At 38.3% G+C, this 25429-nt stretch overlaps 1 protein-coding gene across 14 annotated transcripts in view; it reads right to left on the bottom strand.

Moving 5' to 3' along the window:
- TASP1 (taspase 1) overlaps positions 1-25429 on the bottom strand; it is a 157266-nt gene that overhangs the window by 49827 nt on the left and 82010 nt on the right. For 11 of the 14 annotated variants that reach the window (XM_073339577.1, XM_073339584.1, XM_073339586.1 and 8 more), the window contains one exon: positions 9468-9578. The exons of 1 other annotated variant lie outside the window; for it this stretch is intronic. In XM_073339577.1, coding sequence (XP_073195678.1) covers positions 9468-9578 — 111 coding nt within the window. Of the gene's footprint in view, positions 1-653; positions 1056-1144; positions 1592-9467; positions 9579-25429 lie in introns of those variants that run through there. 2 more of the 14 variants (XR_012158327.1, XR_012158326.1) reach the window with 2 other exon arrangements.

Below are 25429 nucleotides of genomic sequence, written 5' to 3'. Positions count from 1 at the left end.
GATAGTCCACACAGATGTGGTTAGGACACTGAAGACCAGTTTGCTAAAACTCGTTTGTTCTCCCCACTCCTCACCCAAAATGTTTACTTTATAGAACAGTTATGATCTAGTATTTGAGAGTATTCAAGAACTTTAATGGCATGACAGCTCTTTTTTAAAAGGACACATGCAATATAAATTACACTGCCAAAGAGCAATGCCTAAGTTATGCGCTTGCAAACATCCCTATATATTCATGGAAGTGATGGTGCAGGAAGCACAGAGGATGAATTCCCTCTTGCTGAAGACCAGACTGACTTAATGGGGATTTGAGTGGTGCATAGGCCCTGTGCTGGCCCCTTCACAGGGGTAAATATTTCACTTAGAGTGAAAAACACGCTTGAACTATAAACGAAAGTTAAAAATCTATTTAAGGAACTCAGTATGGGTGTTTAAATCCTCACGTCAAAAGACTAAATAGTAGCCAATTTTAATGAATATTCTGATGTGGAGCTTCATTATTATTATTATTATTTAAAAAAAACCTGAAGATAATTTCTCATAAATCACTTACCGGATTTTTCCACCAGATCATCTGTAACTCATGTTAACTACAAAAAATAAAACAAAACAAAAACAACCAAAAAATCCTGATAACTGGTGATGTAGACAAAATAGATCAATTTTTCTAAACATATTTCTCTGCAGTCTATAAGACTCTGAAATAACAAAAGCATTACATGTTTAATTAGCATTCTAAATCAAGAAATTAGATTTCAAAACTTGGCCAGCCAGGAATGGGTAATCAGTGGTCAGTTTTCCTTCTCTCCCTCCAGGGAGAGGATGGCTTGTACATGAATGTATAAATGTGAAAGCACAAGTGAAAGCAAGGTCAATAGAATACTCCTTGGATTTGGAACAGAAGGTGTTGAAATTAACATTCTTAAATCCTGTGGGAGTCTTACCCTTACCATACAAGCCATTACCTTGTGCCTGAGGAATGGTGATCTCAGCCATGATCTTCATCCCAGCACTTTAGGTGATTTTAAATATCCTGAGCCCAAATCATAAAATACCTTGAAGATAGAGACCAAGATCTTGAATTTGATGTGATACTGTATAGGAAGCCAACAGAGACCACAGAGGACAGGTTTGAAGTATGTACCTGTATTATGTATTAGCTGAGGTTTCCAAATAGCTGCTGTTTTCTTAACCAGGGTAGAATGTTTTGCTGTAGTCAAGTCAGGAGTAACAAGGGAGTGCAACAACTGAAGTCAAGGCATCATCCACCAGAGTTGGGTGCAGCCAGACAGCCAGCCATAGAAGGTAGAATGTTTTACTTGCAGAAGCTAGTCTGCAAGAGCTTGGTGTACTTAAAGAATTCAGAAGCATTCAGTCCTCAGCATGTTTTCCTTCTCCAATAAGCATGATCTCCAGTTTCCAAGGGTTCAACTTCAGCCGGGTAGTATTCATTCATAAATTAATCTCAAACTGGCACTGGGCAAGTCCAATCTAATGATTCTGTCATAGTGCGAAGGTTAGGTAGATTATGCATTATCTTGACACTTGGGTTCACGATCTCTCACCATTTCTGCCAGTGGTTGAAGGTAAGCTAAAAGAGAATTGATCCTGTGAGACTCTGCACCTTTGCCACCAGATGCCATCTCACTTGCAGTTCCCCATCCAAACCCTTTAGGGGCATCCCTCCAGGAAGATCTCAAACAATTTCACTGCCTTTCCCTTGACCTCAGCATCCTCTCTCAGATGGGACAGAAGTATCATGAACAAATGCTACAGAGAGATTCACAAATATGAGAATAGAGGTCTGCCCATCATCCTCTGGCATCAAGAGATTGTCCATCACCACCGCTAATGCCATTTCTGTTCTATTCTATAGAACTTGAGCTATAACCCCACCCCCATTTAGTTATTTTCCACTGAATTATTTAATGTTATAGTTAAGCATATCCAAAATGGTACATGCTTTCCAATGATAATTAACAAGAGCAGATCAGTTATTTCATGTACAAACTGTACCCTAAAATACATTAATACAGCAACCTAGGCAATAAAGATTTGAAAATATTTTTGCCTCCTAGGACTGAAAAGCAACAGATTCTGTTTATGGTTTTCAAAGGGTTTTCTTTAATACTTTATAAGAAACTCTAAACTACAATTTATAATATTTCCATGTGAATAGGCTGAATCTCCTGCCTGTGAGATGGCACAAACATTTACTCTCAAGTCTGCATTCCTCAAACTTGGCCACATTTGAAAGGAATCGATGAGTAACAAAATCCACCGTTTTGTATGAAAGATATTTGTGTTTATAGAACACCATTCTTACTCCGTGTACCAATCTACTGCTCTTCTATTTAGTATATTAAACCCATTCCATTTACAAAAGTCTAAATTTAATTTCCCCACCTCCTACTCAACCAGAAATTGTGTGTTATCCATAATAATTTGGCTCTAAACAAAGGGACGAGGGAAGCACATCACCTGCTGTTTAAACAGCTCCAAGTGTCTAAGGCAGGCTTTCCCTAATTGGAAGAATTCCCAAGGTTCTGTGAAGATTTCAGGAGTTCTGTAAACAGGAAGCAAGAATCTGATGGCAAAGGCCAAAATCAGCTGTTCATGGGTCCAAAATTTTTACTTTTGACCATTCACTTCAGTTCTGCCTTGCTAAACCATTCTTTTTCACTTGGTCCAGAACTATTTTATTAGAAGCTTAATGTGACCCAAAAGTACGGGTTTAAGAAAGAGGAGCAAAAAAACCAGCCATGCTGTCTGGAGGAGACTATTAACCTAATTTATCCAGTTATTTCACAGTAGAAGGAAAACGTGTATGGTATGATATAGCTTAAGTAAACTTTATATCAGCGAAAATCAAAATCTGTGAAAGTTCACAAGAAAATAAAGTTACGTAGTTTAAGCCTAATATTTCAGCATAAATTTTCCCCTTGGGGTAATATTTTGCAAAAATTAATGCTATGCCTGATTTTCAGAATTGCCAAGAACTCACAAAACTGCACTTAAGTTTGAGACTCCTCTGTTGATAGGTTACTGGAAGCAGTAATATTCGTCTGGGTTTCCTGTATTCATTCACAGATACCAATAGGCATTAATAGTAAGCATGAGTAATGGATCAATATCTAACATGTACCAAATATTTTTTGGAAAGCAGTGACTGAATATATAATAAATAGGTTTTAATTACAAACAGGGCCTAATACACATTACAAAATAAGCACACAATTTTGTCTTCATTCTTAACCAAAGCAATAAGCATTTTGGCAATGAATGCTATTCATGTCATCTGCTTTTTCATTTGAGTCTTTCCAAGACTTTTGGAAACATGAATGAGTTAACTCTCACAACTCCTGTGAATTTGAGCACTATCATCCTTATTATAAATGGGGAAACTACGGGATACCAAAGCAAAGTGACTAATTTAAGTTCACACAACACACCTGGGACAAAGCCAGATTCTCTGACTTCCGATTATGCTTGTAATCAGAAAATCTTCATCTCCAGGAAGGATGATAGCCTTTAAAACCAAGTTTAAGCACAGTCCTAGTTCAAAAATGTTATTCTGTCCCACCTAACTAGATTAAGAACACACTTTTCATTCCACATGGACTTTATTTCTACTTTGCCAAAATCTGCCTCTCTTAAACAGCCCCAAGTTTGTCACTACTGAATGGTTTTTCTGTTCATCCTACAGACCAGCTTGTTTATCTATGGCTTCTAGCAAACCTTTCATATAGTAAGATGTTTTTCCAATTAGTCACCAAGAGGAATAGCTGCTTTTGGCAGAGTCTCCTTAATGTGTAGTCAGTACAGAGGATCCAGGGTAGACATAGAAAAAAACTCAGATGCCCTATCACACAAAACTTAAGTAAATCTGCCCATCTTTCTCAGTCTTTTATAATGCACCTGTCAGAGGTTTCTATGACTGGTATACCCCACAATAAAATGTATGTAAACATTGCTCTTGTGTTGGTATCGTCATAGCCTTACTGCGACAAATTAAATTAAAAGAAATCTACTTTTTTGGGACCATCTCTTTTCGCATTCTCCTTCAATATCCTGGTATTTCTTTTAATCTTTTCAGAATAGTTTCATTTAGATCAACTCTTTTTAACTTACATTTATGCCCACAGACCTTATGTTTCCTTTCTCAAGACTTTTGCTGACTATCTTGTGTTTCTTATTCCTCAGAATTTGTTCCTTCAATATTGCACTATTCTAACCTATTATTTCATTCATGTCTTCCTCCACAGCACACTTTCGTTTCTCCTCCCAAAACCTCGTATATAGCACCAAGGTCATGAAGTCCCAAATGTTATGCACTTACCACCTGGATCAACAGGGAAACCACAAATGATACCGTCCTCTCATTATCTTGTCCTATCTGGACAATCTACTGACAATACATTCCCCAAGACTTCTACAAATAAAGTTTACCTTACAGAAGTGCTTGTTCAGGAGAGTCCCCTCTGAAACACACACACAAGCACAGCTTTTAAGAAAAGCCATGATGCAACAAACTGCATAACAAGTGAGGATGAGCAGGCAGGAAAAGACCCCAGCTCAGCAAAAGCACCTAACAACGTACTTAAGTCCCATTGACTTTAATGGGGCTCAAGTGCTTTGCTGAATCTGGGGTTCAAAGGACACACTGAAGACTCATCCTTCTAAACCCAGGAAAGAAACGATAGTCCTGTTTTCTCCACAATCCAGTTCCCATTCTTACTTTGGTTCCATTCTTCTCTCTCCAGCCTGTTCCTGCACCCTTGCTCTGAATATGTGGTGCCTTGACCTGTATACTGTGGATACAACCAGGAAGAGCTTTGCCTGTCCTGAGTAGCCAGCACTGAAAACTACCAACAGATAGGAATATTGAAGGGGTTAGAGTTTACTAAGGTTTTCAAGATCTTTACCAAAAAACTTTTCAGTTTTCTCCATTATTCTCTTCACTATTAGCACCATAGGTGAATCACATAAAAGGCTAGGTAGCGTTCAATGTAATGATGTTCTTTAACATTGTTTCCTCTGAATTTAAAAGATGTCATACTAAAGAACACTGAATTTATATACCACATGGTCACACTGTCTGGAGTGGCTCATGACCATGAGTGCCTACTTCAGGGCAGACTGTCAAAAGCAGGACAGACACCCCAAAATGGTGGAATGTTCTATAATTGATATAGTGATCTGGGAGTTCACATTTGTTACTGACTTGGTGAAATCAGTCTTATCATGGAGTCACAGACAGTTCCCTTAGACACTCTGGTCTATCTTGCCACCCAGGCAAGCTGGACTATGTGATAAATGGTCACTTATAAAAAAATCATAAAATATTGAGATTGCATCCAGTCCCAAGAGACCAGTTACAAATGCAGGTCAATTTCCAACCTAGATCTCACACCAAAAGACAATGTTGGCAGCCAATTCTACAGTAAACTAACTAATGGTTTATTAGCAAGGAGAAAGAAATGAGAGTTGTTGAGAGGTTAAAACAGGTAAAAATGTATGTATCGGTGAGTCAGAGTCTATACTTTGAAATGGAGGAGATGTAGTAATCTGTCACTTTTCCAAAAGCCTCTCAACACTACCCAGAAAACTCTGGGGATATCAGTCTTCTCATTCAGTTATTCTGCCCTGTTACAACCCAAACAGTCCAGAGAGGAAGAATTTTTCCTTATATCTACACGTACAGCATTTTCTCACAGAAAAGAAGCTGACAGGATGCCTACCCAAACTTTTTCTTCGATGGCGGAGAGAGAGGAATGCGTTTAGAGTCTTTGCTCTCTGATCATCACATATAATGTCCACTGACCTTCAAATGCTCAAGAAGTAGCACTTTCCTGTTAAAGTTCTTCATTTGCATTACACAAGGCTTCTTTCTCATTAGATGGGTTATTTAGTTATATAATGTAATAGCAAACATTTATATTGTATGTAACAGGATACAAATAAGTGAAAACCATGCTGGTAACATCCCATTAGTTTTCATGAAGTTTAAACACTACATACATTCTTACATATTTAACAATCACTTTGATCTATATGCCAATAAACGAGTGAACTGGCCTGGCTTCCAGCTACGAGTTTGTCAGCTGATGCCTAGGTCTTTGCCAGAGGTGGCACTTGGCTTACCAGCATCACACATGTAATAGCCATTTAAAAATAGAACAGTCCATCATACAAGATTGGTTCAAAAGCTTCTTACCACCAACTAACAGTAAGTTACTGGGGAATCATGGCATGAGTATTTTTGCTTGAAGTAATTAAAATAAACACAAATCAACCTAAAAGAATACCTTCCCCCCCCAATATTTGCTACTTAACTAGCACCTGAGCTTTTGGTCTGTAATCAGCTGGTTAGCATACAGTATTATTAAAGAACTATTTTTGTCAACCGTTTTCTTATGGGTTTGGTGTGCTAACATGAAAAGTGGTTAAAAATACGTGAAGTGTATTTTCCTTTATCCATCCTACTGCAAATCAAAAGAAAGTTCTGGGTCTAACAAAACTCTTATTTCAACTAGTAATATAAGAATTCTACAGAGCATATAATGTCTTGAACTGGGCTATATTTAATCTTTCCCTTTAAATTTTACATTACAGTAAATTAGAACTGCAAAGAATGTTTTTTTAAGACAAAGATTTGGATCAATTTGTCCAGCATTTGCCTAACACTTTCACAATGCTGTTCTGAATTAGACAGTAATGTTATAAAATGGGTAAATCCTGCCTACAAAACAGCTGCTTGTCTTCGACAGATGACTGCCCAATTCTGTGCCACTAGTTAAATAGTTAAATGTGCTAAAAATATATTTGTGCTACTTTTAAGCAGACAGCATCTTTGTTCTGTCTTTGTACAGCGCCTAACACAATGGGGTCCTGGTCCTTGACTGAGGCTCCGAGGCACTACTGCAATACAAATATTCTACCGGGACTTAAAACATTGCATCTCTCCCCATATCACACAAATTGCAGTGGCGATCAGAGGCAGTGGCCAAGATGGAGATCTAGCTTTCTACATGGAGAGGAGCTAATGGCAAGACACTTGCAGTGAAGACCCCATTGGCTCTAGAACTTGCTTTCCCCTTTGCCTTCTGAACATACTGTAAGATCTATCTTTTCACCTGGACATGAGAGAATAACATCTGAAGGGATGAGTTTTGTCTTAGCCGAAGCTATTTATTACTGATCTTATTTATGCAGGGATAATTAAGCAGCATATTGATCATATACACATTTTACAAGAACGCAAATTTAGCATTGCAAGGGCACCTAGAGCATGGAAGGGGCATCTACTAATTACAAATCATATTAGATAAAGTACCCATGTAAACAAGTGTTTTTTTTTAATCATAACATGAATTAATTTCACAATAGTTTCTTCATTTTCAAACTGCACCTTGGGATACAGAGATACAAATACACACACTAAAATATAAAGCAAGGTGAAAAGTCTCCCTTTACTTAAAGTAAAGTTTCTGACAAATAAATAAAAGGAAATTGCCAGCAAGTTATAAATATCTGGTCAAAATTAGGCAGCAACTTTTAGTTGACCTAAATATCACAAACAAAAACCTTATCTACAATTTGAAGCAACTTTGCCATTTTTCTATTTCCAGAAAATCTCCTGAAAAGATCATGAACACTTCAGTTCCACTATAATAACTTGACAAGCTAACACCAAAATTAAATATTACCTCTTTAGAACCTCAAGTTGAATACCCTCATCACAACTATTATTTGACTTCCAGAGCTTGTCTCTACCACCACAATCTAGTTCTCCAATTTTTCTTGACTTTGCCTCACCTTGATTTAGGGACTGAGCCCTTTTTGCACTGCAATAAATGGCATCAGACAGTGTAATATTTTCAATTATGACTAGTCAAGTGACATTTAGAATATTTAGGATTTCTATTTTTAAACAATAAACCAGCCAACCTGACTATACCTTGATAACATAGATTTAAGCATAATAAGAGTTTAAGAAATAGGATTAAAGCAGTGAACTGCATTCAGTGCTGCTTTCTTATAATCAGAGTTAGCTTCAGGCCTGGTATCAGGCACATTATAAAATGTATCAGTTTTCCACTGCCCTCTTTATTCTAGTGGTAGCTAGAGGGGAGATGATACTCAGACCTCAGTGGTTCAAGAGCCAAACTAGTGATCAACATTACCCAAAAGAGCCACAGTAGTGTGAATTCATTGTTTCATTTACTATTTTTATATATATATTATTCTCATAGCAAAATGACTGACCAAGTATTCGACAATTGGTTAACAACATAGGAAAAGCATCCTGACTGGTTAATAATTAAATCAGAGTGTTTTAATATCATGTGCTGCAAAGAGCTGCAGGAGACATATTAAAGAGCAACTTTCAGCTCCTGAGTCTCAGTTGGAGTATCACTGTGCTAGAGGCTCACACACCTATATATTGTTTGTGTATGAAGGTTTAACATGGTATGTCTAGACTGAAATAAAAATAAGTAATGAGTTGCAATTAAGAAGTTTTCCAGTAAGTCACTGCCCCGACCACATCACCCAGGAGCAAGGTACTTGCACACTTAAGAGACACATGACCTATGCTCAACTGCTTAGGAACTTAAACAGTCCTTATGTTTCTGAATGCTGTAAGATTAGACTACAGTGAAGCCTGACATATTACATATCTCAAAAGTCTCACTGTAATCCATGGTATCTCCTGGACTCTAGGTTTATCTAGAATTGATTAGTTGGTGAAAATCTGATGCCCAAATTTTGGATGACGTTTGTTTTCTTACTTTATTTTATACAAGTTTTGTACTTATATTTTTCATCCATACACACAACAAAATAGTCAAAAATATGTGACACAGAATGACTGAATAGGATCCACAATTGTAATCATTATGTTAAGGGGGAAGAAAAAAATATAACAATCAGTGTTTGCCTTTTCTATTTATTGTCTTCAATGAAATCCATATTTCTTTTTCAGAAAAAAAATTATTATTTAATTCACAAACCAGAATCTGTCCACATACAGGATTTTTAATCAAAAAATAAAATGGATCTTAATTTCCACTACATAAAAAAGGGGGCATGGGAAGAAGCATTTTATAGCCTCTGTGATAATTAAACCACTAATTCCTAACAAATTCACTCTTTACTATAGTTAGTGATTCAACCTAGAAAATTCCTCCCTCTAAACTATCTGTTCCCTGGCTTTTAACATTCAATGACTTCCCAACCAAGGAATATATTTTCCTTTCCTGTATGTATTTTGCTGCGACTTAATTTATCATTCACTAAATACATTACAACATATTACTTAATCTCCGTCTACAGCTTCAAGACCACCAAGTAGCTCCAAGAGGAATTGCAAAATTTCAATTATATTTCAATGGATTGTTTTTCTTTTCAAACAGAAACGATAAACATGTACGGTTAGGCAGTTTTCTGATGAATTGTATACTTACTAATAAACTTGTTTTGCATAGTCTCTAGCAGAGCCTGGTGGGCATCTTCTGTTTGCAAAGCACGTGAACATTCTCTGGCCAGTATGGTCCTTACAAGGTGCTCTCCACAACCTATACAAATACCACCACCAAGAATGATTAGAATATAGTTACTACTCACAGGTACTGATAGTTCTTTTATAACCACACAGTAAAGAGCTGTATTCGATAGATGATTTCACTATTCTATTAAAGGTTCTGACATTGGTTCCCCTGCAAGTCCAAATATCAGCAATCCAACCTGACAGTATAATTCACTTTAATGGTAAATTCACTTCACTCCATGGTAAAGACACACAGAGAAAAGAGGCAGGGATTAAATACACAGAAAGCAAACAGGTAAGGAAAAGTGTTAAGAAGAAAAGGGAAAATATCATGCTGTATGACCAATGATCTCCCTCCAGATTCTGCAACCGTAACTCACATGAGTCATCTACACACAAGTAATCATAGTGGTCACTCAAATGAATAATCGTATAATCTACCCCTTAGATTAGAAGTTTGTAAAGCACAGATCTACTTTTCACAGATAATCTTATGGTCATTACATAAATGATATAATATTGCTAAATATAATAATCTGAGTGCAGGTTTTAGAGCCAAAAACTTCCAAGTTTAATCCCATCTTTACCACCACCTCCCAGTATGATTTAGCCTTTCTGCCTCAGTTTTCCAATCACAACATAGGAATAAGGGAAGTTTACTTGTAATTAGGTTTTTGAAAGCACATCTGCTCTTGGGTTTTATGTTTCTTGCTAAGAACTCCACTAGCTCACAAAACTTTGTCTAAAGGAACTGTAAGTTTTTCATGCAGACCTTTAGTCACTGCCTCAATGTTTTAACATAGCGTTCTGCAATTTACTGACAAGCCGGAAGAAAAGTTAATTAACCTATGCTTCTGGTGTATATGCTAGTCTTTTCATCTATGTTTTTTCTGCTATGGTATGCTATAAGTCTACAATGATCCTTTAGCATATACAGTTCAGTTCAAGTTGTATGCTGCATGTTTATTACAACTATGTTTTCTTGGACGGGAGACTGAATTTGTGACATTTTGGGGGCATAAGATGTCTAAGGGCATATCTTCTTCTGTCTTCCACAGGCTGGCAGGTTTTATTCCACTAGTCAGTGGGAGGATCAATCAGATAGCAAGGGCATAAATAGGCCCCAATTATATCTGTCTAGGGAAGCTGAAGTGGGCTATCAACTGTGCTCCAGTTAGCAAAAAAAGAGGAAATAGGCCTCCTACAGAGCTAGCATATCAGCCCACCTGAACAGCTGAGAGATGACAATCATTTAAAATAATTTACATTTAGGTCACTGGTTACTGGCCTTGGTTGTTAAGAAATCCCATTATCAATCCTCTGATTCTACTTCTGTTTGGTATGGAAGCATCACATGTATACTTCAAGAACAAAGATTGTTACCATTAGGGTTTCAATTTTGAGGCATTTAATTTTTTTTCAGGCACAACAAGCTCCAATGTTTAGTACTGAAAATCTGTTTTTAAAATTTGTATTATTTTCCATGAAAATCAAATATTTCCATCTAAACCACCTCCCTACAAGCACACAGTGGCCATTCTACTCCACAAATAATTTTCAAAAAATGCAACAACTGTAGCCACACCGGAAGAAAAACAAGAAGCACTAAATGTGGTTTAGTTTGGGCACAATTTCATTCGCTTAAAATACCAGGGAATACCCGTTCCAGTCCAATTTATCCAATAACCATATCCCTTCCATAACTAGTACTTGCACTGGACATCTACCCCATTTTTTTAGTTACGAAGTTGAGACATCTTAACCTAAGTTCCTGACTACTCCCTGAGCCACTGTGGGGAAGACGAAAAATCCACTCTGCCGTTCCTTTCCAGCCCCCAAGGAAAAAGTGGATTAGCATAAATGCCCACAGTAGATCATGAAGAAACCCAGTTCTACTGATTCCCTGGGTAGGAGGGTGGGTGTTGCCAGTGAGATCCTCTGGAAGGGCAATCCCTTTTTGCCCAATCCAGTCACTTATTGTTTCTCCCTGCCCTGTCCAGGTATACTTCCCCCTTACTCCTCTCTGCCACCAATTGCAGAGGGATCCCTCCATTTTCTTCCAGCCAGCAGGACAAAGGACCCACTGCATACAGTTCCAGTGAGGACACCGTTCACTACCAGAGTACGGCAATCTTACTTTGGCTTCCTCGTATTCCTATGTTTTTTTATTAAGTAATTAAAACAATCCCATTAACCTAAAAATCAAGGAAATCTACTGTACAGATCTTTGGAAAAAAGAGTGTACTATGTATTTCCTCAGACTGCTGGAGCTAAACATGTTATACCTAAATTTATCTATTTACTTGAGGTCACACACTGAAACGTATGACAATCTCGAAATTGTGATTTTTAAAACAGGTGCTTAGCATGTATGGTTCAAGCATCTGCAAATAAACTACAGCTAATATTTTGTCATTAAAAATATGAGGGTATTGTTTCTTACTTTCTATATGCAATAAAATGCAATTTTATCTGTTGATTCATTTTGGAAAGCAGCTCTAAAAGTTTTTCTTCTCTACTATCACAACCTTAGATTTTGCATCGTGAGTGCAAAACTAATGACAGCAATTGGACTGACAGCTTAGTTTTTTATAAACTAGTCAAAATGCACAATTTCTGTGGTTCTTCCCACAAATTCCAAGGCCTCTAAAGCTTGGCGGCTACAAAGCCCATATGTGATTTCAACGCAAAAGGCTTCTACTCTGCTGCTTCAGAGCTAAAAACTCTGGCTTTAGCAAGATGCTCTTCCCTCATTGGCACAGAGAAATAAGTCTATCACCTCATAAGCTCAAAGAAGATAACCTACATTCATGGTGTTTTACAAACTGAGAAAACAGATTCATTGAAATAAATGGGTGGGGTAATAGTAAGGGCTACTGAAACAGATAACTCAAATCCCGGCTGAATTAAACTTTTGTGGGCCCCGCCTCCCCGCTCTGCCCTGAGGCCCCATCCCCATTCAGCCTCTTTCCCCTGAAGCCACGCCTGCTGCTCACTCGGGTGGGGGGGGTGAGGGAGAGAGGCGTGATTAGGGGGTGAGGCGGGGATGGGGCAGAGAGGAGCAAGCGTTGGGCAGGGCTTTGAGGGGAAGAGGCCAAGTGGGGGCAGGGCCACAGTATGGGCACCACGGCCCTTTCTTAGCGTGGGGCCCGGCGCCATTGTAAACCCGGTACTGACTCAAATCACCAGTCGAATGAATTAACTGTTGATAGTGCTTCAGGATTTCTTTTTTAAATAAGGGCATGAACATTCTTATTATTCTACAGTATTAAAATATTGCACTTACTACAAGTTACCATCGTTGCTTTGACTCTTCAAAAGGTAGCATAAATTAATGGACTGAGCACCAGGCTTGGAGCCAGAAACTCTTGAGTTTTATTCCCAGCACTGCTATTAACTTGATCTGATCATGGGTAAATCATTTTTAGAGTCCGATCCAAAATGTGCTGAAGTAAATGGAAAGACTCCCACTGACTTCACAGGTCCTGACCTCTGTGCTTCAGTGCCCCCATCATCTCTGCTGGAGGGTAATTAGTACATCATATTTTCTAAGCACGTAGAAAGAATAATCCCAAGTATTTTCCCTATATTTGTATGAAGCTCATAATACCCATTGAGACCAAAGGCTAATATGCCAGAAAAACAAACAGCTCAAACATGGTTCAGATGGGGAAGAGAAATAACTGACGGCACTCTCCCAAACTCAGCCTACAACCTGAGCTCTGCAATGCTAAAGTAAGATGCAACAAAGTATATTGTGCAGATTTTCATGTGATCAGTGAAAACGTTACATGCTCATATTTAATGGTTAGGCTTCAGAATTTCAGACTCAGTAACTGTTTCAGCCTGACTGCAGACTCTGGCAGACACCAGTGCACTGGTTTATATTTTGTTCACATTTTTAGAGTGTGATTCTACTCCAAAAAGAGACTGAAAATGGAGCATTCTTACTCAACATATCTGCTCCCTGGGAGTAAATCAGCACAATCCTATTTTTGCATACAACACTGAATACACAAATTAGCCCCAAAGATACAGAGATAAGAATAGCGTCCAGTTCACTCTAGCCTGTACATTCAAAAGATAGGCTGCAGTAATTTAAAGAGACTTAGAGTGTTTTTAGACTTTAAAAATTTAAACATTTAAAACAGATCAATACAAAATCAGTGGTCTTCTGGTCTTTCCTCTATTACTCTATTGTGTGGGGCACTGTGGAAGTAACTTGTAGCAAAAGTTAGCCTGGAAATAAGGACAGTAAATCCATTATAGTGCTCCAAGTCCTGGCAGCTCAGAAAGTACACATGCAGTGCCAGCCTTCCAGCATGTTTCCTTTAAGTGAGCCATACAGCCCCTATTCTTAGCTTCTTATTAAGCCAAACAGACAAACTTCAGCTATATTAATGCAGATTTTAAAGAACTCATTAGGCATTACCAGCAAAACATGGAAAAGAAATTTAATATGGGAGAGATATTGAGAGATCCACTGAGAGATATTTCAGATAATTTGATAGAGGTGTTTCCAACAAGTCTTTAAACAAACTAAAGATTTGTTAACTGAATTTAATTAATTTAACTGAAATTTAAATGAAAGTAACGAGATTGCTTGAATGTGGAATCATACAGGCCAGGTCTACACTAGAATTTTTTTTTCTCCTGCTGATAATAGCTCATCTTAATTAAGTAGCCTCTTACAGTTTGTATGGCAACTTCCACCTTCTCTGCATGTATGTGTGTATATCTTCTTACTAGATGTTCCAATCTATGCATCCGATGAAGTGGGCTGTAGCCCACGAAAGCTTATGCTCTAATAAATTTGTTAGTCTCTAAGGTGCCACAAGTACTCCTGTTCTTTTTAAAAACATAGGTTACATAGTACAAGGAGGCAACCCTTGAGAGCACAAACGGAGGAAAGGGGGAAATACTTCCATGGATCCTGTCAACTTCTTAATCAACAAGAAAATCCCCTGTAAAATGTAAGGTTCCCAGAAAACAGAAAAGGCGCAAGCAGCATCCCTCACTATGATAATACAATATGAACTGATATACTCTGCTGCAAGCAGTTATTCGTGAGACCATTCTAACATTGCCATGTTACTTCCTATGCCAGAAAACCCCGGCCCAAAATGGAACTAGGATATTCTCCCCTATGTATGCAAGATACAGTACAGTATAAAAAGACATGGAAAATCCATGGGGGTGCTACAGAATGCATTTTGTCCACAGGCCACAGTTTGGGTACCCATATTTAGTAACAGTAGAAAAAGGGGAAATGAAACAAGATTTTGAACAGTTTCTCCTGTACCATGTTCTTAAAATAGAAGAAATCCTAAAATTTCTGTTAAAACATGAGTAATAATTTCTAATCCTTCACTGAAATTTCTTCCTCAACAACTTCCTTTCTTATTCTTCATAGAGGTTTGTTTTCTTCATTCTCTAAACAAACTCTGGCTCTATTCTTATCTGGTGACAAATGCAATCAACCCTAATTAAGGAAGGCTAAGCCACAACTATTTGTTTATGTGTGACCAGTAGTTTAAATAATTATTTGAAATCAAATTAGAGAATTTTACTAATGAACATTTTATCATTGCAAGAGGTAGTGCTTTTACAACAAACTATAAAAAAAAAACCAAAACCAGATGCTGCAGTAAAATGAGTGATGGAGGAATATCTTTACTCCTTTTCTTAGGCAAAATAGTCTGCAGCTTTTAAAAAAAACACACACATTTTATGCTATAGGATGCAAAAAAGTAAAAATCTGAGATTGAGTAAAGTAATTAGAAAATTCACCAAGACAAGCCCATGTGTCTCCAACTTTTTGAGTGCAAGCAAATGTTTACTAATTCAAGATTTTGATGCAACTCCTAAAACCGGCCTCAAAATGAGATTAACCATCTTTAAACAAGATGTATAAGACAGTCATTCTCAAGGGGAAAAATTTTCTTAAAGACCTCCGGCACATCAAGTTTGTTACAAAAGGCTGAGAAAAATGGAAAACTGAAAGTGCGTTATAGGACATCTGCAGCCCACTGACATTCCTGGGAAATCTGAATTTGGAGAGATAGAGGATCAACTACAAGGAAAACTAACTTTCAATACTACTACCATACCACACATCCCCAAGGATTAACAGTGATTTTTTTTTTTTTTAGCATTCATGTCAACCTATTAATAAAGTAGTAAACTTACAGAGTGTTGCTAGATGTGCATTTGGAAATCTTTCAACACATCACATGCTAGCAGTCTGTAGGGACAGATAAGTAATGAGAAGAATATTTTCCCAATTTTAAAAGGAAACATTTGTTACTTCAGTTTTCAATACAGCTACATCTATTTTTCAACAGGAGAATTTATTATACAATACATCACCTACTCTTTGACAAGGCAAAGGTTGCGGAAAGGATTTACTATATTACTTTGGGGATGGATTACTTAGAATTTTGAGGGCTTGAGAAAGTAACAAAATGGGGAAGCTGATAAGTATTAGATCATGTATTATTGCAGGCTTTGCACTGTCTCCTTCTCTACCCAAACCTGGAAACTATTATGTACAACAGACTAATGCAGGAGCTACAGATGAAATAAGTGATGTGGTGGAGAATCTTCTAATCTTTTCTAGATCTTACAGTATAAATGTTTTGGGTTCAAATTTGTGTTTCGCTCACCTGTAATCTAGCCATCAAAATCAGCTCATTTCTGTGGAAGTTAAGTTTATGTATATTGCAATGACTCAAACATACTTCAGCAGGTTTCCAAAATAAATAAGTAATCTTAATGTGAAACTGATTATCGTTTCTGATAAAAAGATAAGTCTCGTTCGTGTGCTCCACTGTTTCACATTACAATAATTTTTAGGTTTATGTATTATCACAGACAAATGTAACTGTTTCTGGCACCTGGAAACTTCAGGAAACTGAAGTTTACTTTAGTTCATCATCATAATGGAAAGATAATTAAAATAGTGACAGGCCAGTTTACACTAGGATCATTTTAAACCTACCAACCATTGATTACTCAATTTTGCAGTTTAGCAAGGATGTAAAAAGTGTGCAACTGAAAAACTGACAATGGAGTTTGTTAGAGCGGGACTTTGCTAAATCTGCATCAGAAATGGGGGGCCCAATGGAGTTTAGTTTGTGGAGTAGAGCATGCTGTGAAGGGTCGGGGAAGCACCAGCATCCTTACCCAACTGTATGTATTCATGCTCTGTTTCCGGCTATTACTAAGTGCCAAGGGTAAGGCAAAAGAGCACTGTGTCCTCCCACTGGCATTCCAGAAGCCTGACATTACCCACAATGGTCCCAGCTTAGCACAGCACCATAATCTGACCTGTCCCTATGATTTTTGGTGTTTTTCTTAGTTCACAGTCAAACACTAGTTAAGAAGTAAATTGTGGACTATAGTTCATAGCACAGCACAACCCTCACATCTCTTTGGGGAGGGGGAATCCGAGCATAGTGAAAAGCTCTCACTGCAAAATTCAGCGGCTCTCACGTTAAAGTTCGAACAGCTTATCGTACCCTTTACCGAGAAAAACCTGGGTCACAGTATAATTCATTCATTTTCCAAACACTACTAAACCTGTGTTGTATTAATCTGTTTTCATATGCTAACTGAATTCCCTCCCCCAATCTTTCACCCACAAACTTCTCGGTATTTCCCGAAGTTGCCGCAAATATGGACAGCCCAAGACTTGTCACGTTCCCCTGAGAGTCACTGTTAGGAGAGTAAGCATTGCCTCTGCAAGGACAACAGCTCACGAGATGAACCTTCTACTGGGCCTGATTAATGAAATTCAGAGGACAGACTCCGACTAGGATTCTGATACAAGTTTAGGACACTTTTTAAGTTAGAAATTTGCTAAAGATGAGAAGTGTTTAGTTTCTCTCTACATCCATTCACTTTCCTGCCTGGAGAGATCCCTTCCTTCAACCACATCCAGTCCCCAAACTAAAGTCTCATGATCTAGCCAACATGCACTTATATTTTGCTGCTTTCTTAGCTTTCCTCATTGCAACCTTGTATTTCCTGATTTGGAGAACTGAGACAACTCTAGGATAGATATTTACGGTTAGGACCACTCTAGGCGAGGTCTCCCATGGTTACAGACCTCGAGGACTCACCACAGCTATCCAGCTGGGAGGACTAACAGAGATGTTGCCTAGAGCATAACCCTCTTATTCACATATGGCGACACTGGGTAGTGATCTAGACATTTCTGCCTCTCCCTATTGTTAACTGTTATGATTTTTATCATGAGTCTTGCAATGAGATTTTTTTCTTAAAGCTCTAGCTCCTGGACTCATGTAATTAGGAGAGAATCTCTGCTTTCCTTTAAAAAAATAAATTTCTAGTCCTTGTTGTTGTGGAGAAAAGCTTGAAAACATGACCACCTAAAGGCTCCCACAGATACTGAGCAGAAATTAGGGCCAGTGACAATGAGTGAACAAGGCAGGAGTTCATGTGGCAGGAGAGTGGTTATAAGAAATTAAGCTGCAAGAGCATCCACTAGTCCACAGTACCTTTGTTTTGCTCTAAAACCTCTAAATAAACAAGACCGATAGGTTTGAGGAGAATGAATGCCTTTTAAAGTTTGTCCAAACCCACTTAATAAAGCTATGAGTCATACTCAAATCTGAGAACTTTCTAATCCCCTTCTGAAAAGTCTCTTATGCTTGAAGATCATTTGGAAAGCATCAAAGGTGATTGTGTGACACAGGAAGTGCCATGGACTATCCCATAGTATTATTTTTAAAAGGGAGTTTCCCCGAGAGTTAATAGCTACCTATACAAAGTCAGATAGAAGTTCTGACTTTTGTCAATATTTTTAATATTTAAAAGTCCTGAGAAAGCGAAACACCTTTCCCTCATTTTTGGAGAACACTGAAATTCTCTCTAGATTCTTAAATAGACCCCATCCAGATGTCCCTGCAAACCTATGACCTCATTAAGTTGTTTTTCTTATTCACTCCTCCTGGTGTAGTCAGCTTGCCATTTGTGTATCAAGATATAAAGTACAAATAATCTGTTCAAACCCTTTAAAGATTTGAATTAAGAAAGCCTGACTCATTTCTGGAAGCTTTGGTATATATCTGCTATTATATTTAGGTCTTGGGAAACTTGCAATATTAGGATATTCTTCTTCATTGTTAGTGGCTGCAGATGTCAATGTTTACTGTTAAGCTGAAAGTCCATGGGGTTTCTTATTTAAGATTCAGGTGTAGCAAGATTCTATTGATGTAATTCCTGTGGACTAACATGGCTTTGTGTTAGGCGATATTGTACTCATTCTAAGGGTCAGACATGGGACTTTTATAGTAAAAATAAGATACGTAACCTGGCTTTTTGATTTTTGCTATGTACATGACCCTATCTTGTTGAATACACATAGTATATTGTACAGCTTGATTTTCACATCTAAAACATTGCACGCACTGTGACAGTTAATGTAGACTTCTCTTTCCCCCATCTCCCAAAGACACTTCTGTTAGAATAATCTCTCCTAGACAGACTTAGCACAGATCCCATAAGAACTGCAATGGCAGTCATGTGGGAGACCTATGCAAGTACTGTTCTTTATGGCAGTGAAGTTAACTAAGCAGCCTTGCAATACCACAAACCTGTGACACTAGTTTTCTGTTACCAATAAAACATACATTCCACATATGTTTAAGCATTTCTTGGGGTTTATTTTTTTCCAGCTAAACATGGATTTTCCTGTTTCCCTTTTCATTAGTATTCCATCTTTTAAACATTCTGCTACAGACACAAATGGAAATTAATTAAGAAAGATTTTCAAAAGTTTACAATAATGGAAAATACTAGAATTGATTGAGACAATACTGAAGACAATAAATATAACACAGTAATACAATAAAACCAGGCTCTACATACGGAACACACATGTAGGCTGACGTAACATGACAACTGAATTGTGCGTGCTTCTTTAAATCTTACTTCTAAAGAGAAATTAATATTATTACCTTCAAAATGAAACCTGCTAGTTTTAGCAGTAAATGGCCATGATTTACTATTTTGTGTTTCAAAGCTAGCCTCATGTTATGGTACTAAAAGCTGTCATACAAACTATATTTGAATAATTTTATCAATTGGCAGTGAATGAAAAATTAAAATGATAAAGGAAATTATAAAAAAGATTAAACTATTACATTTAATCATAAAGCACAAATTACTAAGTTCACAAGAACATGCAATTATATTTCCAAAACTCTTTATAATTGGCAATACTCTTCAGTGATTTATATGCATGCAACGTCACTGGATTTCATTAGAATTACACATACAAATATGGGCAAAACTCCCATTCTGAATCTCTCTTTTTTTCCCCAGCAAAGAGCTTCCCCTATCATTCCTGAAATGGAATATACACATGTACTCCAGACATCAGGACCTCTATCAGCAAGAGGAAAATATTGCCCTTTAAAAAAAAAAAAAAAAAGCACACAATGAGAAAAAGTTAACACAATCCTCAAACCTCTCTGGGAAGAGCAGTGAAAGTGGCAATCACAACACAGATCTTCAGAGAACAGCAGTTACAGATAAGTAATTTCGTCTTCTCTAAAAATACAGTTGTGATCACTGCCAAATCCTGGAAAAACAGCTATCTTCAATGTGATTTGGGCACTTTATTTGCCCAGGATTCTTTGAAAATACCAGCCTATGTTGCTAAGAGAAAAGCGTAGAGAGAATTAACCGTCGTTGGCAATTAGTTTATATGCCAGGTTAAAATCCCTCAAAGCATATTTTTTTTATTTGAGAGGGCTTAATATCTTCTGCCAGTTTGAGTTTAACATATAAGATCAGAGCTCTCACTGAACCAACCAGAGGAAACAAATGCTACCCTGAGAAAGTTGGTAGGAGATGGAAAAAGCTATCTATTAGAGTTAGAACTATTAGACATAATCTTGAACCTGATTTATAGACAAAAATTGAAGCAAAGGTGAGAGCCTAGAGAACGTGCACATTGCCTCTTTTTGGCGCAAGTGGCTACCCAAAATTCATAGCTCTGAAATTATTTTGATGATGGATTCAGTTATCTTTCATGCAATCCTGTTACTTGCAAAGAAAGTACAAAGTCTTGTTTCCCTGAATACAGCAGGAAATAAATAGGGGATAGTTTCTCCAATCACAGCTCCAAGCACCTTTCAGCCAGCACTTCGTCCAAAAGCATTCTCTCTTAGCTTTTCACAGGGCTACGCTCCCACTGAATGTTCATGCTGCATATGGAACTTACTTCTCTCTGCTCCTCTTGTGGTTCTCCCCTCCTCTCCCACGCAGACACAAACCTCCAAACAATAATCAGCAAAAACTCTCTTCCCAAACAGTTCTAACTCTTGAGAGATTTGAAGGAGGATAATGAGGTAGATATGCGGATGTTTACAGGGAGAGCCTCCAAGTGTGAAATGCAGCATAGGAGAAAGCACAAAAATGCTTGTTTTAAAATTTAACAAGTGGACAATGGAAGCTGTATCATGGGCCAATCAGAGATGGGATTGCATATCTCAATAGTGTGTGAGAGATGATAGGCAGAGTGAGAACAGGTATGAATAGCCCTGAAAGTGAAAACAAGCAGCTTATAGAATCATAGAAACATAGGGAGAGCTGGAAGGGACCTTGTGAGGTCATTTAGTCCACCTCCTCACCCATGTTGAGGCAGGACTAAGACTATCCTTGACAGATGTTTGTCTAACCTGTTCTTAAAAACCTCCTATGCTGGGAATTCCATGACTTCCCTTGGAAGCCTATTCTAATATTTAACTATCCTTAAAGGTAGAACGTTTCTCCCAATAGCTAACTTAAATCTGCCTTGCTATAGATTAAGGCAATTACTTCTTGTCCTACCTTCAGTGGACATAGAGAACTGATCATCATCCTCTTTATAATAGGCCTTATCTTATTTGAAGACTCAGGTCCCCCCTCAGTCTTCTTCTCTTAAGACTAAACAAGTCTAGTTTTTTTAACCTTTTCTCATAGGTCAGGTTTTCTAAACCATTTATCTTTTTTGTTGCTCTCCTCTGGACTCTCTCCAATTTGTCCACATCTTTCTTAAAGTGTGGCAGCCAAAACTAGACACAGTACGCCAGCTAAGGCAACACCAGGGCTGAGAAGAACAGGACAATAACCTCTTGTGTCTTACATACTACACTCCAGTTAATATACTCCAGATTGAGATTCTCTTTTTAAATATTTTTGACACTTGCATCACATTATTGTTTCACATTTAATTTGTGATCCACTATAACCCCAGACCCTTTATAATAGTACTAGAGCCTAGCCAGTTATTCTCCATTTTGTATTTGATTTTTCCTTCCTAAGTATAGTATTTTGCACTTTTCTTTATTGAATTTCATTTTGTTGATTTCAGACCAATTCTCCAATTTGTCAAGGTTGTCTTGAATTCTAATCCTGGTCTCTAAGTGTATGTCTACACAGCAAAGAAAAATCGGCAGCAGGCTCATGCCAGCCAACGCGGGCTTGTGGGGCTCAAGCTCTGGGGCTATTTCATTGCTGTGTAGACTTCCAGGCTCCAGCCCGAGCCTGGAAGTCTACACAGCAATGAAACAGCCCCACAGCCTGAGCCCCGTGAGCCAGAGTCAGCTGGGATGGGCAAGCTGCGGGTTTTTATTTGCTGTATAGACATAGCCGATAGGGCTTACAAACCACTCCTCCACCCACTCTAGATTGGTGTCATCTACAAATTTTATAAGCATACCCCCCATTTCATTTTCCAAATCATGAATAAAAACATTGAGTAGTACCAGACGCAGGACAGACCTATGCAGAACCACACGAGATAGATCCTTCCAGTATGACTGAAACCACTGATGATTACTTTGAATGCTGTCTTTCAACCAGTTATGCGCCCACTTTACATTAAGTTCATATAGACCACATTTCCTTAGTTTGCTTATGAGAATGTCATATCAGACTATGTCAAAAACCTTCATCAAAATCAAGACATATCCTAACTACTGCCTCCCTCCTATACACTATGCCAGTAGACCAGTCAAAGAAGGAAATTAGGTTGGTCTTACCTAATTTGTTCTTGACAAATCCATAATGGTTATTACTTATCACCCTATTATCTTCTAGGTGCTTACAAATTGTTTGTTTGACACAGTAAAGAGGGAGTCACTGAAAGGAATCAAAGAGAGGAGTGACATAGTCAAAGTGATGGGCTAGTAAAGAGATCTTTGCAGCAGCATTCTGAATGGCTGAATTGGGCAAGATTGTATTTGTCAAGGTGTGCAAGGAAAAGAATGTTCCAGTAATTTGAGACATGAAATGACAAAAGTCTGGATGAGAGTTAACACTGTGGATGGATAGGAAAGACTGTATCTTAAGCTATGTCTACACTAGAAACTTCAAAGCGCTGCTGTGGGAGCGGGAGTGTGGTCACGTGCTCTCCCAGTGCTCCTGGTAATTCACCTCCACAAGGGAAATAGCTCCCAGCGCTCAGAGCCTGTCCACACTAGCACTTTACAGCGCTCAAACTTGCTGAGCTCAGGGGGGTGATTTTTTTAGAGCGCTATAAAATGTAAGTGTAGACAAGCTCTTAGAGATGTAATACAGAAAGAATCTGAACCATTTAGTATTCTTACCTTAAAGAACAGCCCTTAAAATCAACCATAAGCTGCAGGTCTGCTATGCTTACTGTTAGGATAAAGATATTCAGGCCTATCTGCAAAGGCCTGTACTTTAAGAATTTAGGTGTATTCTTATCACTTGGCTAGTTCTAGAGGTATAAAAGAAGAATCAAAATCACTGTCTGCTGGTGTAAGGGCCTTCTCTTACTGTGACAGTCTGAGACCCTGTTCTTAGGCTAAGGCCTTTGGCTAAGCAGCAGAGGCAGCCATAAGCTGGGAAGCCAACAGTCACATCCTCACATTCCAAACTAGTCACATTGAAATAAGGTGCTATTGGGCTGTTAGGCACTATCAGGACAGGATTGTATTCCTATCACCTCCAGAGAAAGGGAAGTGCCTAGAAAATGTAAAAGGAAACTTAGTTTGATAGCATCCTGTCTGGCAAGAACTCACTTATCAATAGCTGGGATGTGAAATCCTCACTTCTGTGTTGTCTTGTCATTGTAGTTCCCACTTTGCTATTGTTTGTCTGTATAATCTCTGTCTGGTTCTGTGATTGTTCCTGTCTGCTGTATAATTAATTTTGCTGGGTGTAAACTAATTAAGGTGGTGGGATATAATTGGTTACATAATCATGTTACAATATGTTAGGATTGGTTAGTTAAATTTCAGGAAAATGATTGGTTAAGGTATAGCTAAGTAGAACTCAAGTTTTACTATATAATCTGTAGTCAATGAGGAAGGGGGTGGGTGTGGGCATGGGCATGGGAGCAGGGAATGGGGGTAAGAAAATTGGAATCATGTTTTGCTGAAGGGGGAAATGGGAACAGGGAATGGGAGTAAGGAAGTTGGAATCATGTTTGGCTAAGGGTAGTAATGGGAACAGGGACACAGGTGTAAGGCTCTGTGGTGTCAGAGCTGGGAAGGAGGATACTAAGGAAGGAAACTGGAATCATGCTTGCTGGAAGTTCACCCCAATAAACATCAAATTGTTTGCTCCTTTGGACTTCGGGTATTGTTGCTCTCTGTTCATGCGAGAAGGACCAGGGAAGTAAGTGGGTGAAGGAATAAGCCCTCTAACACTTACCAAAAAAAAAAAAAAAAAGACGCAACCAAAAAGAATTACAGGTCTCTCTTGGAGACAGTTTCCAATAAACCTTTAAATCAGGGTTTTTTAAAAGTTTCTTCAGATAAAATACAAGGGATTTTTTGTGAAGAAGGGTTTCACCAGACTGAACATGCAGATATAGCGTTGGTAGGATGATAACGGTGCAACGCTATCACTATCTTAGGAAGGTATTTAAGAGGGACTTGTAGCATCACTTAATCTCTGTAGATTTTAGTATACAAAGGCTGATCAGTCACTAGAGCTTTTGCTCAGCCATTCCAAGTTGAAGTCACTGCCACTTGTAGTATAGTGTCTTTCATATTAGAAATTCTGATCAGCTTGCCATGATTACAGGTCTGCCCCCTTTCAGATCTGGGTATATTCCCCACGCCACTCAGGTGTATGGCCCCTTACTCTTGCCTGTTTCTTCATGGAACCTCATGAGTCTTCTCTACCGAGACCAAGATCCGGGTACATTGTGCCAACCAGTTATCATCCTGAAGGTTCAACTGGGTTTTAAACATGTATATTTCCTCTCTTCCAGAATCTGTGATACTGACAACAGGCTTCTTAAAACACAGCATTTTTATTTAATAGTCTGAAAAAAGCATTAGAGGAAAAAAGGCACTTTAAAACAACCGCCTACGTGCATATTTAGTGTCATCTAATCTTAAGCTTCACCACAAGCAAAGTCATATAGACTTTCCTCCTAAATTACAGGGATGCAACAGGACAAAAACAGCTTACATCAGCCTAGCAAGCCCATCCCCTCCTTCACCCAAGAGTCTCCATCTTTACTCTGTCTGCCCCACCCTTTCCAAACCTGCAGATAGATCTGTACTACAGGTGCTGCAGCTATGCTGCTGTAGCACCACGGTATAGACACTGCTTACCTCGATGGAAGGGATTTCTGCATTGATGTAGTTAACCCAGCCCCATAAACAGCAGTAGCTAGGTCAACAGAAGAATCTTACCCACGTCAATCTCAGAAGCTAAGCTGGCTTACCTACAGTAGAACCTCAGAGTTACGAACACCTTGGGAATGGAGGTTGTTCGTAACTCTGAAATGTTTGTAACTGAGAACAAAATGTGATGATTATTCTTTCAAAAGTTTATAACTGAACACTGACATAAAACAGCTTTGAAACTTGACTATGCAGAAGA

Source organism: Lepidochelys kempii, chromosome 3 (assembly GCF_965140265.1).
Source record: "Lepidochelys kempii isolate rLepKem1 chromosome 3, rLepKem1.hap2, whole genome shotgun sequence".
Taxonomy (NCBI): domain Eukaryota; kingdom Metazoa; phylum Chordata; order Testudines; family Cheloniidae; genus Lepidochelys; species Lepidochelys kempii.
This window is presented reverse-complemented; position numbering and strand designations above follow the sequence as displayed.